A 14,353-nucleotide genomic window follows, 5' to 3' on the forward strand; every position below is an offset into this window, starting at 1 on the left:
TTCAAATTAGCTTCCCTAATGCATTAGAAATGATTCAATTAGAAAAATCATATTTGCACACCACTCTCAGAAATCTATGTATTAGCCCCAAACCAGGCATCCTTGTTAACTCAAGTACAGAACCAATGGGAAAAAAAAAATTAAAGTCTAACTTTTGCCACTGCCTGTCTTCAAATATAGATGTAAATGAGAATAATCAGCTCCAGTTACTAAAGGGAAAGTGAATTTCATTTTGCTCTTAGCAAGAAAGAAAGGAAACTTCTTGTCATTTGACACGTTTCTTGCTGTTAAGAAGGCAGCTGCCTGCTACAAATACCAAATCCTTGCTCTGAACAGTTGATGAGTCACTTATCATCACATTGATTTTCTCATTCTTTTTTTTTTTTTTTTTGAGAAAGTTTATCACCATCAAAATTGGTCCCAATTTGAAACTCAGCTGAAATGGGTTAGCAAATGCAAACTGATACAGATACCAAGATACCAAGTTATCTGGGAAAGTGGCCTACAACTCACAATTGTGAGAGGATTGGGAGAAAGAAAGAGGGAGAGAGAGGCTTGTGAAAAGTGACTTCTTTGATGTCGCCTCAGAAAAGTCCCCTATACAAAAGGGGTGAAGACAAGCTGGTCATGAAGCCTGTTGCGGGAGGTCAGGGAGGATAATTGCCAACATCCTGTGACCTTGGCCAAGTCCCTTTAACTCCTAGGACCTGCTTCCTCATCTGTAAACCAAGAGGGCTGGACTACATTATCTCTTAGATCCCTTCTATGTGTAACAGTCTAAGTCTAGAAAGAGTAAGGTTTGGGAGAGTATTATGTTGTCCATGCATTTTTGAAGAAATAGGTTTACATCGTAATACTGAAGGCCATTTTTCATAAATATGCACATATCATCATTACAGCATATTTCACCTTCTACTTATGGGATACATCCACACACCCTGCCCCCATTTTTAATGTCCGTGGAAACCAGCAGACACCACACCTATGCTCTTAAGCTGCCCTCTGATTAAAACACAGATGCCGTGAAGGAGAGCACACTTATTGTTGTAGCAGTTTATGGCATAACCCCCAAGTGGTTGCCCATGCTTGCTACCGCTTCTAGAACACCACCCCTCCTTCTCCCTGCAGTCCCCACCCATTGGAAGATTAACACCTTAGGGACCAGCCAGGCCCTCCCTCTCTCTGACATCTCACCATCTCCCAGAGAGTGACTTAAAGCCAAAGCCTTCCAAAGAGGGCGAGAAGCCCTTTCTCCAATGAATGGAGAATAATGATTAAGTAACATCATGCAGCAGACACGCAGGTGAGTACTATACCTTGTAAGTTCTTCCCGAAGATGTCCAGGGTCCACTGGGAAAAATTTCACGATAAATTTGAAAACAACCTCCTTAGGATCTTAAAACACAATATCTCCATAAGTTTTATTTAAATGTCCATCACAATAGTCACAGATCTTTACAAACATACCCCTCTCCTCTTCCCTCCCCTCCCCATCACTCCCACAGACTTTTAAATTTCAATTTTTCACATGTATTAAGTATTGCTATTTTTGGATTGTGTCTCTATGTAGATAGAAATTGGGAAATTTCTCCCACCCCTCTTGCCATCCTCTCTCCCTTTAGGTTTCTTTTTGTAAAGATGTGTTCCTTTGGAGCCTACTGTGTTCTCTCCTAAGAAGTCTCCCATTCAGAAAAATATACCACTTGCTACTTGGGATTCTGCATTCCTGAGTGAGAAAAGGGCCCATCTTCAGCTGGGGCAGGTGAATATCACCTGGCCCAAGGATCTCATAAAGGGAACTAGAAGCAGCACGGACTGATGCCTCTATCTATCTTAAAGTCTACATTAAGAAAACATCTACTTATCTTCACACCTGCTTGTGTTTGAGAATAAGCTTTTTACATCAAAAGTAAGCGTATACCTGCAGCATTAGCACCACTCATTCTGTAAATATTTGCTGGGTGCCTATTATGTGCCAAGCATTGTATTAGGCAAGCACTGGGAGTAAAAAGACAACTATGAGCTCACAGTCTGGTAGAAGAGACAGACATCTAGACAGACAATTACAACACCACAAAGTGCTATAAGCACTGAGTACTGAAGAAGCACGGAGGGAGAAAAGAGTTTAGAGGAGGTCAAGGAAGAAAGACTTCTTAGAGAAGCTGACACCTGAGCAGGGCTGCCAGATTTGGCAAATAAAAGTACAGGACTCTGGTTCAATTTTAATTTCAGTTAAACAACAGTTGCACGAGACATGCTTCAAATTATTCTTTGTTAATGAAATTCTGCCATTTGCAGCAACTTGAATGAAGTTAGAGAAAACTATGTTAAGAGAGGTGAGCTTGGCACAGCAAGAGAAATACCTCATGTCCTCACTCATAAGTGGGAGCTAAAAAATTAAATTAAAAAAAGAAAGAAAGAGAGATACAAAAATCACAATAACTCCTTGAACTTTCAAAAGGAGAGCACAGAACTGAGGCCACCAGAGGTGGGACAGGAAGGGGAGGGGAATCTGGGAGAAATTGTTAAAGGGCCACAAAAAATGATTACATTGTATAATGTTGAATCTACTAATTATCCTGATTTGAGCATCACATATTGTACACGGGTGTTGTTCAACACCGTAGCCCACAGACATGTACAATCAATTATGTTTCAATTAAGATAAATAAATAAAATGGAGTATTTTTTTTAAAAAAACAAATTATATTTGTTTATCTAAAATTGCAATTTAGTTGGGCATCCTGTATTTTATCTGCGAAGTCTACACCTGAGATTAGTTTGGCCAAAGCCAGCAGAGGTAGGAATACAAAGTGGTTAGTTGCAGGGGCAAGGCTAGAAAGGTAGTCGGAGTCTGGCGCTTTGTGTATCAAGCTAACGAGTTTGGACTTTCTGGGCAATAGGGAGCCATGGAAGCGCTTTAAGCAGGAGAGTGATGTGGACAGGTATGTATTTTCAATAGCTCCTTTTGGGAGTAGTGTAGTTGATGGATTAGGGGGAATTGGTCCAGAAGCTGTTGGAATAATGTGACAGGTGATCATTACTCCGCAGGAACAGACAGAACTGTGGGAAGCAGCAACACGTAAAGAGCAGTTGGAGGAAGAGGAACCAGTGAAAGAGACACTAAAACACTAGAACCGTGTTTCTCAAAGTGTTGATTGGAATCCACCTGCCTCAGAAACACCTGTGCAATTTGTTGAACATGCAGCTGGCCGGCCCCCATCCCAGGGAAGAGGCCCAGAAATCTGCATTTTAACAAGAAACCCAGGTGGTCCTGATGCACACTGAAATGTGAGAAACACCAGACTAGATTGTGAAATATAGGAGAAATCTTTCCTGCGTAGTAGGCACTCATATATGAACTGAAGCGAATGGACAATGCCTGTGACAGGATAAAACCAAAGGGTCCTCAGGCAGAAGGTGAATGGCATTGTGGATTGACGTCAAGGGCACTCAAAGATTTACAGTGCCAGAGCGTGAGATATATTCCTAGAGCCAATTCGCAAAGTGCTGTAATTACCAGCATTCTTCAGATTTACTCAAAGATCCAGCAGCATAATTTCCTTCATCTTGGGTAAAATTAAAACAATTTTCTAAATTGCTAAATTTACTGGATGTCTGAAGGGTTGAAATAATATATCAAAGCCCTTTTCTCTCCTTATGTTAAGGTGAGGAATTGTGTGGTGTTGCTGAAATACTTTTCAAGTTCTAACTGGGAATCGTATTCCTTAAATGATTTTTCCATACTTACTTTTTACTTGCTTTGTTATGGGCTTCAGAAGTTCCAACCAAACCTGTAATAACATTAATGAAAAAATGGGTAGAACATGGCATTGAATGCAGTTTTGGACTTTTTTTTGGTAGCAGATAAATGTCACATGAAATAAACAAATACCAGGACTATTTAGACTTCTAAAGATAGTTAGTTAGAAACAAACACAATGTCAAAGAGGTGACTTATCCTCACGGCACTCAGTCTGCCCCCTTATAGTTCCCCAACGACAGTGAACATTGTTATCTATAAACTGTTGTTGACATTTGAATCACTGCTCCCTGCTTCCATAGGATGACAGAAGTGTCACATACAAGGCTCATTAGTTGCTACAAAGACTAATGAAAGCATTTGGCTCCATGTTTGAATCTTACAGTCCCCAAATGCCAGCTTAATAGACATAATGAGCCTTTCTGGGAAGGTGCCAGATTACAGATATGCCAAGGCAGGACACAGCAGAAGAACATTGTGAATGTTAGGACCTGAGAGACGGAAAGAAGATTCCCTTTCACATTCATAGGTGACGTCAGGAGTCTTAATTCTGGGGGTTGAGGTCCAGCCTCTGGAAAGTCAAAATAGATAAAGCACAGATAGTTGTCCACAGAGTGACAAAACAGGAGCATGGGAGAGAAGAGCTTGTGTTTGGCAAACTGAGATGACTTTTAATAAATGAGGAGGGAAAATAGTTATTAAATTCAATCATTTTGCAAGGGGGTAAATGGTTTTTCATTTTTCAGTCAGGGTTTTGAGCCCTACATACCTAACTGCAAATTGTATTTAGAAGCAATTCTAGACACAAAGAAATCTATAATGAAACCAACTTACATTATTTCCAGAATGGCTGCAGAATTCTAATCCAAAATATTCCTTTTCGGCAAGATTTAGATGGCTGCAACTCAGGTTAAACAGTGCCTTTCCGGATGACTTTTGCTAAACAAAACAAAGAGGTCATAGCACACAGTTTGTGTTCCTAGCCTAATATTGTTACTGCAGGGTGGGATAAAGGATAGAAGCCACAAGACCCTCCTTGAGGTTCCGTTTCCTGTAAGCACTGTTTAGAGGACGTGTATCCTCCTAAATGACGTTGAGCCTCACAGACAGATACACCCATCTATCTGTAGACTGTTTTAGGGACAGCCCTAGAAAAGCCTCAGACTAATCACAAACCCTCTTGGAAGAAGACAGCCTTACACTTAGCTATGGCTAGGTCTGTAAATTTACCCTTCCCCTGAAAGTCTTTAATCAATTCATCCCACGGGCAATTTGAATGATTTTCCCCAAATTGACAGTTTAATCAACATGTAAATCTGCCCCTTCTACTGCCCTGCTCAAAATCCTTCAGAGGCCCCTGTCAGGATAAAGCCTATACTCCTTAGCATGGGAGGCGGGGCCCTCTCCCCTCACGTGGCCCTTCCTGCCCCTCCGGCTCATCTCTTGCCCCGCTCCTGACACGTTCCTCTCTAATAATCGCAGCCTGCTCATAGTTCCCCACACATGTCAAGTCGTTTCATGCCTCTATGCCTCTGCTCCTGTCATTCCTTCTCCACAGACCGCCCTTCCCACCTTTCTTTGGTTTGGCTTCCTCCCACTCAGCTCAGATGTCACCTCCCCAGGGAAGCTTTCCAGATCCCTATCAGACGCAGGTTGAGTTGAGGGCAGGCCCCAAGCTCCCAAACACCCTCGCTTACCTCAGACATGACACTTCTCACACTGGACGTCTATCTTCCCCATTTAGACTCAATGCCTCCATAAGCAGGGACCTTGCTTTATTTTTCTTGTTACTTGCCAGGCCTACCTCAGAGCTTGGCACATAGTACGGGCTCTTGAATACGTGGTGATCCGCCATGAAATTGACCAAATGAATTATATGTGCTCCTTGAGTAGATTTCATTTTGCAGCTTTGCCCACCAAATCTGCATACAGCATACTCTGTTCACATAAGGCCACACATTATTTTCTTCTTCATAAAGCCCACACACACTGTGAGCACAGAACAGTCCCTTTCTTATGCTTCACTAAGAACAGGAGCTTTGAAGAGCTCTCTGTGAAAATCTCTTGGAGCAGCACGTGGCTGGGGCTGATCTTCAGGCACTACCATTGCCCAACCCGAGGGCTGCTGTTGCAGGAAGGACTGTGATGGGAAAATTGGGCCCTGGCTGATAGGCACAAAGACATGCTGCTGAAAACCCCTAGTTAAAGCCAAGTCACACGGTGCCTGCAGTGCTGCAAAGGAAGCCGGGCGCAGGGAAATGTAGTTGGAAATCACCGACCCGTAGAATTAGCAGCAACCTTGAGAGGTCAGAGAGTCCATCCACCACCACCCCCTCCCTCAAGGCAGCACCACACTGAACAGAGCCCACATCTGGGATTTAATAGCTTCCAGCAAGGCAGCCTACCTCGCCCCTTTTCCCCCCACCGACCAAAACTGTGCCCCTCTCCCCCGACTTCTCTCCACTGAGTTAGACTGCCCAGGGCCCCACCAACTCCAGATCCATTTGGGTTAACCAGGGTCCTATTTTTAAATGCAAATAGGCCACAAAGGGAGAAACCTCTTGCATCTCTAGCACCTGGAGAGCGTGGCTGTAGTGAGGGAAAGGGGTTTGATTGGATGTGGGAGATCATACTGGAGCTGTGATCTGGGAAAAGGGGGCCAGTTCTGGGGTGGGGGAGTGCCTAGGGCATGGGGGGGTGGAGGAGGGGGTGCCTGGTAGGGAGGAAGAAGGGGGGTATTTTTGCCTATGTGGCAACCTTGCCTAGGGCAAGTGCTGACACAGACCATTCCAGACAGATGAAATCGCTCCTATTTTTAAAGTCCTCCAGACAAGGAGCTGCCACAGGATTTTTATTACGAAAAAAAAATTTTCTAAAGAGAGAGAGATGACAGCAATACTTTTTCCAACACCAAAGAAACATTTCAGTCACAAGGACTAAATTCCATCAGAGGCTCCAGTTTCTTTGCAAACAGTTTAAGAAGCTCAAGATTTTCCTTTTTCTTTTTCATTTTTTATTCTTACTTTCCATCAGGGCACTTAATCCTCCCTATCAATGCTGTCACATTCCATGTGTTTGTATATTTAAATGTTTCTGCAGTCACAAAGAATATATAGCCATTCTTATAAGGTTTCACATCAAGGCTTTCTTTTTGCTCACTTCGGTAAGATACCTTACCATGTTAATAAGAATAATCCCCTGATTCTTTCATCCCTGTAAATGTTGCCAATTGGCTCTAACAGCCTTTGGCTTTTTGCATTTGAGGTCAGGCACTCACGTGGCTCAAACTCTCCAGCCCCACCTCCGGGAGAGGCATTTTTCCCTTCAGTCCTCCATAGTGTACGTTGAAATTGGCCAGCCTCATGGAATGTGTTGCATAATAGGTAAGGTCTTGGTTCTGTCTCAACATGCAGCCTTTAGTTTTTTTCTACCATTATGATCCAATTCCTTAATTTTTATGTTATGGTTATTTTTCTCATAATATCTCCTTATATACAACTTTCATATTTTCTCTTTCCTGGACTTCTGATTCTCTGTACAGTTGCTTGCTCTTGTTTAAGCTGGCACTTTTCAACATTCTAACCAAGCTCCTTAGTGGATCTGAACTCTTTAGCAACAGTCAGTCCTCCCACTCAAGGAATTGAAACTCCAATCCTGAATCCTGTCTAGCCCTCATCTCCCTTGGATTACAGTAGAGCAGAGTCTACCTTTAAAAATATACATATATATGTATAAAATAAAAATATAACAAGTATAAAGAAAAAATAAAAGTAATCTATTATGCTACATATACAAGGGTACTTTGGAAAAATAGGCTGGCCAGTTGGCTCACTTGATTACAGCGTGGTGGTGATAACACCAAGGCCAAAGGTTTGGATCCCCTTACCAGCCAGCTGCCAAAAAAAAAAAAAAAAGAAGAAAGGAAAAATAATTAGAACTGTGGAATATACTATAAAGCTTATGTACTTCACAGGGCCTGGTTTTCCAAAGTCTTGCAATTTCAAGTATTGACCTTGTGGAGGACTGGAACTTTCCCTCAGGGTATAAGTCTCTGTTGTAAGATAAGGATTGTGGCACAGCAGGTTGCTGGCTCACAGACAGACTAGTTACTGATTGATATGTAAAGATACTAAGAATTGCTATAAGAGGGAATGTTTGCTAAGATCAAACTGTTATTGATAGGACCACTTAATTGCCTTACTGGAATGTGTCATCTGGCTTGTTTCACTGAAAGCTACCAGCCTATATTGTTAAACTATAACCCCACCTTTGTTCTCATCCTGTAACTTCCTGGTCTGGAAAATAAATGCAGGAAGAGAACCCCAATTTGGCATTAATTTCCCAGGGAAGGGATGCCTCTCGCTTGAGGGTTCCGGTGGGAGATTAACCTCTTCGGGGCTTCTCACTACTCGAAAGAAAAAAAAATAAAAATATATTCCACTACTACTTCTGAATGTTTTTAAAAATTAAGCTGATGTTTTAAAAGAGAAATGAAATTCCTTTTGATAAATTTTGAGAACTTAGTCACATATTGAAATGATTTGGATCCTTTTGTAATTTTGCATAATCTGTGCTAGAAACTGCTGTTTTCACAGTTCCTAGGGAATTACTTAAGAATATGTTACAAAATTTTTCAATTTGCTGGATACTGTTAGTTATTAAATTTGGGGTCTCTATCCTAAAGCATAACTTGTCTAGGGGCAGATACTTGCAGGTGCTAGGCAGATAGCATGAATATGTGAATGGGGACTTGGGTATGAGAATAGGAAATACTCTTAGTGGGGTGCTGGAGATGCAACCCCACCTGAAATCACTCAAATTTGTTTTCACTTTGCTGGGCAGGTCAGACCAACACAGATTGGCAGCCTCAATGCTCTTGCTGTAGGAATTAATAACCTAGTTGGGGAAAGCAAAACTTACAAATGAAATGGTTTAGTTCCAGTTTGAGGCAGTTCTTTCATCCATCCATCCAGCCTCTTCATTTATACATGCATTAATTTACTCATCACCACAGTACCTATTATGTGCCAACCTTTAGATGTAAGATGGAATCCCTGCCTTCAGTAATTCAGTTTTACATCAAATTGGCAGAAAGCCTTTTCTTTGGAATCACACGTTAGGTTCAAATCCCAGTTTGCTACCTATAAACTGGCTAACTTTGTTCAAGCTGCTTAATTTCTCTGAGCCCGAGTTTCCCAATTACAGTTAAAAAATATTATTTAGCCACTAAGATTCTGTTCATTAATATTTTTAATAACATGGGGAAATACTTGTACTATTTTTCTGAAAACTAACATATGTTAATAAAAAAGAATGTGGTAAAATTTTTAAAAAAAGAAAAAGTAAAAAGAAAAGAAAAAGAAACAAGTGCATGTAAAAATAGAATTAAAAGCTACTCTCATATATATAATTTTGAACAAACTTTTCAGAACTTGTATTTATAATCTCCGATTTACTGGGTCATAACTTCCCGACACTGATTCCTGGGGACTCCAAACTCATCTTCTCATGGAAACAATAATGTTCAAAGAGGCTAGCTTTAAACACCATTCTACTGAAGTTTCTATGCACCTAGAGCTGTCATATACCAATTTGTTAAAATAAACCTGGATTGTAATCTTGCTCTACTCACTTATTAACTGGATGAATTGGGGAAAATTATTTAGCTCACAGATTGATCTACGTTTTCCAGGTTCTAGAAGACAGAAGCCATGTGTTTAAATACGTGGCATTAAACACAGTGATTGGCAAAAAGTGGACATTCAATAAATGTTTACTGAATAGATAAATGGACACAAACATTGAACTTGATTCATGTACATTAATATGATAGTCCTCTCAGAAGGAAGAACAAATTAGTCACTATGTGACATTGGGCAAATTACTGAAACTTTCTGAACTTCAGTTTACTCATCTGTAAAATGGAGATAATAGTGGTGGTATCTCATTGGGCTGTTGTGAGGATTATGCAAGATAATTCGCATCAAGGTCTTAGTACAGTGCCTCGCACATCATATGACTTAAGCAATGCACATGTATAGATAAATGCACAGAAATGCGTCTGTAAAGGATATACGCCAAATTGTTAACAGCATTATCCCTGGAGAAGGGGTAGAATAAGGGGGACTTTTCAACCTTTTACTCTGAATTTTTTCACATGTCTGGATTTTATTTCTAATGAGCAAGGACAGTCTTAACCACCTTCCACTTAACAGTGCACAGACAATGCCTTCCATTCCCTCTTTAAAACATTGGCAGGTGCCCACATTATGATGAAAACTCAAGGCTAATAGGCTACTCTAATCTGATTGTGTGCTTTGAAGCACACCAATTGAGTCCCATGCATACTAATAATTATTTTCTTGAACATATTTTTGACAGTTCTACTTGTTATTGTAATTACGTCATTTAATTAAATTGTATGTATATCAAAAATTACTATGAGCACTAAAGCAAGAGTTGTTTTCATAAAAAATTAGGTTGATTTCTTCAATAAGGGGAAATCCTCCAAAATGTGCTGTCAATTTAGTTTTGGATGTGACAGCAGTAAAAGATTGAGGGAGAAAAGATATCAAAGTCTGAAAGGATTCTGTACTCAAATTGCTTTGCAAGCATTTACCTTCTTGTTCTAAATTAAATAAACCAATACTGGAAATTATAGGTGATGCATAATGGGTGTGGTTTATGGAAGAAAGATAAATGGGAACACAATCAGAAGTCCATACTCAAAAAAAAAAAAAAAAAAAAAAGGCTTGGCCCTACATCAAAAGATTAGCATATGAATATAAGTGCATACGTTTTATGTTAACATAAAAAGTTTAAATTGTTTGTGTGTATATGTATATGATTTATTATAAGCCTCTGCTTTAGCAAATTTTATCAGTTAACTGGTCAACAACCACCTTTGATAACATTAGAAAAAAAAGATTTCTACACAGTGACTGTGTACTTAAAAAAATTCATACTGTACCATTAAGGTTTCAAAATAGGATAGATAGAACTGAAATATAGCATATTAAGATGGTACTTCAAAAAGTTCAAATAATATGGATCTTTTTATAAGTTTTTTTAATATCTCTCCTATTAACATAATAGGTTATTTTTACTTTTTCTTTATACTTGTTATATTTTTCAGAGAAATGCAATAGATATAAAAGTTAGAAGATTAGTGTCATACAAAGTGTCATATAGATGCTTCTTCTGTTTCCAATGCTATTTTGCTATTCAAAATATTTCTTATGCTCCCCTCAGAAAATTGTTCTTGAAGTCACAGATGATAATCACTCATTCTCCTGACTTTAGGGTTATGCCTCATTTTTTAATTCCAAAATATGACTGTATTAGCTTTGGTTGCTGTAACAAAATACCATAGACTGAGTGGCTCAAACAATAAAAACTAATTTTCTCACAATCCTGGAAATCCACGATGAAGGTGTCTGCATGGTCAGGTTCTGGTGAGGGCTCTCTTCCTGGCTTACAGATGGCTGCCTTCTTGGCATGTCCTCACATGGAGGAGAGAGAGAGAGAGAGCGAGCACTCTCTTCCTCTTCTTATAAGGCCACCAATCCTATCAGATAAGGACCCCACTCTTATGACCTAATTTAACCTTAATTACCTCCTAAAAGCCCTATCTACATATACAGTAATATTGAGGGTGATGTTCTTTATGGCTTTTGGCTCTTTCCAAACACTAAATCCACTCTCAAATAACAAAGATTTGTGAGGCATTTTGGAAAGAATGCACCTAGTTACAGAAGGCCAAGGAGGAGTTCCAAGAATGTACTGAGCATCTGCAATAAATATGAGTAGGCAGCACATCATGGGGACTAAGAATGTGGGCTCCGAAGCCAGACACACCTGGATCTAGTTCTGTCTCCTTTACCTACTAGAGGGGTGACCTTGGGCAGGCTACTCAATCTCTCTGGGCCTCAGTTTCCTCAATTGTAAAATAGGATTGTCAGAAGCCAGACACAAAAGGCCATATATTATATGATTCCATTTATATAAAATATCCAGAATTGGCAAATACATACAGACAGAAAGCAGATTGGTGGTTGCCAAGGGCTAAGGGGGAGGGGTAATGGGAAATGACTGCTAATTAGTATGGGGCTTCTTTTTGGGGTGATGAAAATATCCTGCTATTAGATAGCTGTGATGGTTGTACATCATAGTGAATACACTAAAAACCACTGAACTGTACACTTTAAAAGGATAAATTTTCTGGTATGTGAATTGCATCTCAATTTCAAAAAGGATCATAGTGAGCATCTAACAAGAATATTCACGTGAAATACCTTACAGTGTCTGGCCCATAGGAAGAGCTCAATAAGTGTTGACTATTTGTAGGGTGACCATATAATTTATTGACCAAACCTAGGCACTTTTGAGGATGACAGGGGCACTAGTAATAATTCTATTTTCACAACAGGCATATACCAAGACTGTCTTGGACAAACCCTGGTGTACGGTCACCTAGCTGTTAGCATTCAGACCACCCAATGGGTCTGTTTTGACAAGGGCGGTATTTCTTTGAATATTCAAGATCTGGAATATTAAGGATCACACACATGACTATTAGTTTCCCCTCATAGAAACCAGTACTTGCTGATTATTCTTCCAGGGACAAGTGAATGAGTTAGCTTTCCACCATTTTAAGCCTCTAATTCCACATTTTCATAGCTAAGGCCCTGCCATAACAGCCACACAAAAAGACAGGGACAGAGAACCACTTCATCAGTCTTACCCTTCTCCTTAATAGACACTTTAAAAGTCGACCCCTCATCTCTCTAGCATGTTTTTTTCTTCATTCTTTATTCTCTTTTTTGAGTTCTTTTTGTTTGCCTGTTGTAATTTTCAGCTGCCCACACTCTGGGCTTAATTTTGATGGGCTTGCCTCTGCCTTTACCCTTTTGTGACCCTTTCCACCGTCCCTTCAACTCAACACACATGAATGAGCACCTTCTCTGTGCCAGGTACTTTCTTAGGCTCCAGGGACACTGAGGTGAACAAGACACTGGCATTACCACTAAGGAACACATAGACTGGCAAGCAAGGCAGGAACCGAAATGGTTAATTACGGTAATTTGGGCTAGGTGTCCTTTGACGGTCTGTGTGCAGGGGACAATATGAGATCACATCCAAAGTGAGGCAGGAATAAAGTAGGGACAAGAGACACTCCAGGGAGGCTGCTCACAAATACTCAGAATAGATCAGCCAGAGCCTGCGCAGTAGGAGGGACAGGAGGGGCAGGGATCAGCGATTAGGAGTTTCCAGGTGGGACGGAGAGGAGGGAGAAGACAGAGAAGGTCGGGGGCACGTGCGTGTCTCTCTGGCGGAGGTGCCTGTGCACTTTGGCACGTAATAAAGCCCTATCATGTTCCGTTTCTCTGTCTCTCTCTTCCTTTCCTTTGCTGGTCCCATGAAAGATTCTTCTTTCATGGATCAGGAACGTGGATGTGCTATCCGGTAACAAAAGGGCACCTAACCCATAAAGATGTGTAAGGGGTAGCTCAAGGGATTTCTAATGCGGGGTGGGGGGCATTCAATTTGAGGCATGAAGAGTTGGAGTTAGCCAGGTGAAGAGAAGGGAAGAGAAGGGAGTCAGAGGCAGAAGAGATTGGAAAACCTGGTGTGAACAATGGAACTGTAAGCAGTTTGGTGTTGCTAGAGCAGAAAGTGAGATTCGGTGGCTAGAGCGGGAGCCATACCTTTTGTGGCATGTGAAGCCATGTGCCTGAAGGTGGGGTGCGGGGTGGGGGTGGGCTGAATGAGTATAAGCAGGGAATTGACATGGTCAGAGTAGTGTTTTTAGAAACACCAGCCTTGAAGTAGTTATGGCACAGTTTCCCAAACTGTAAAGGGCCTAAGAATCACCTGCGGATCTTGTTAAAATGCAGATTCAGATTCAATAGGTGTGGGGTCGGGCCTGAGAGTCTACATTTCTAACAAGTTCCCAGGTGAAACTGATGCTGCTGGTCCATGGACCACCTTTTGAGGAACGTGGTGTAAGGGGTGGGTGGAAGAGGGAGGCTAGTCCAGGTGAGAGAAGATGGGAGCCTGGACTAAGGCACTGGTAGTGAGAATAGAAAGAGGTGAGATGCGGAACATGTCTCCACAGTAGATGCAATTGGGCTTGGGGACGTAAGAGAGAAGGAGAGTCCCAGAGATTCCTGGTATTTCTTCATAGAGAGAAACTTGCTTCTTTTTTCCTTCTGCCAGAGTAAGGGTTTGCATACACGATGGCTGAGCTTAGGCCACATTTTTCAGTCTTTTCCGCACCTTTATGCTTTTGCTCATCCCTGACATCTGTTTCTTTGCCAGTTGACCCACCGACCACATGTACAAGGGGCTCCCGATGCAGCTCATCTCTCTTACTCCCACCCTCCTTTTCTGCTGACTTCTTCCCACACCAACCTATCTAAGAATGGAGATGCTGAGAACATTCCACACCAATGTATGCACCTATCTGAGCCCCTCCTTTACACTGTGCCCTATCCTTTCCACAGGTTTGAAAAGAAAATCACAGCTTGGCATATCAAAAACTTTCTGCTGGCATAAACTTATAAAATATCCTTTGACACCCCACCTCTG

At 41.1% G+C, this 14,353-nt stretch overlaps 1 protein-coding gene across 2 annotated transcripts in view; it reads right to left on the minus strand.

The window, feature by feature from the left end:
• Positions 1–14,353, minus strand: part of FRMD7 (FERM domain containing 7) — a 49,352-nt gene that overhangs the window by 18,502 nt on the left and 16,497 nt on the right. The window contains exons 2-4 of one of the 2 annotated variants that reach the window (XM_008574903.1): positions 4,598–4,702; positions 3,752–3,794; positions 1,317–1,395 (exon numbers count right to left, since the gene is read on the minus strand). In XM_008574903.1, the coding sequence (XP_008573125.1) occupies positions 1,317–1,395; positions 3,752–3,794; positions 4,598–4,702 (227 nt within the window). The remainder of the gene's footprint in view (positions 1–1,316; positions 1,396–3,751; positions 3,795–4,597; positions 4,703–14,353) is intronic. The other variant, XM_008574904.1, reaches the window with a different exon arrangement.

This window comes from Galeopterus variegatus, unplaced genomic scaffold (genome assembly GCF_000696425.1).
Source record: "Galeopterus variegatus unplaced genomic scaffold, G_variegatus-3.0.2 Scaffold1116, whole genome shotgun sequence".
In the NCBI taxonomy this organism is placed as follows: domain Eukaryota; kingdom Metazoa; phylum Chordata; class Mammalia; order Dermoptera; family Cynocephalidae; genus Galeopterus; species Galeopterus variegatus.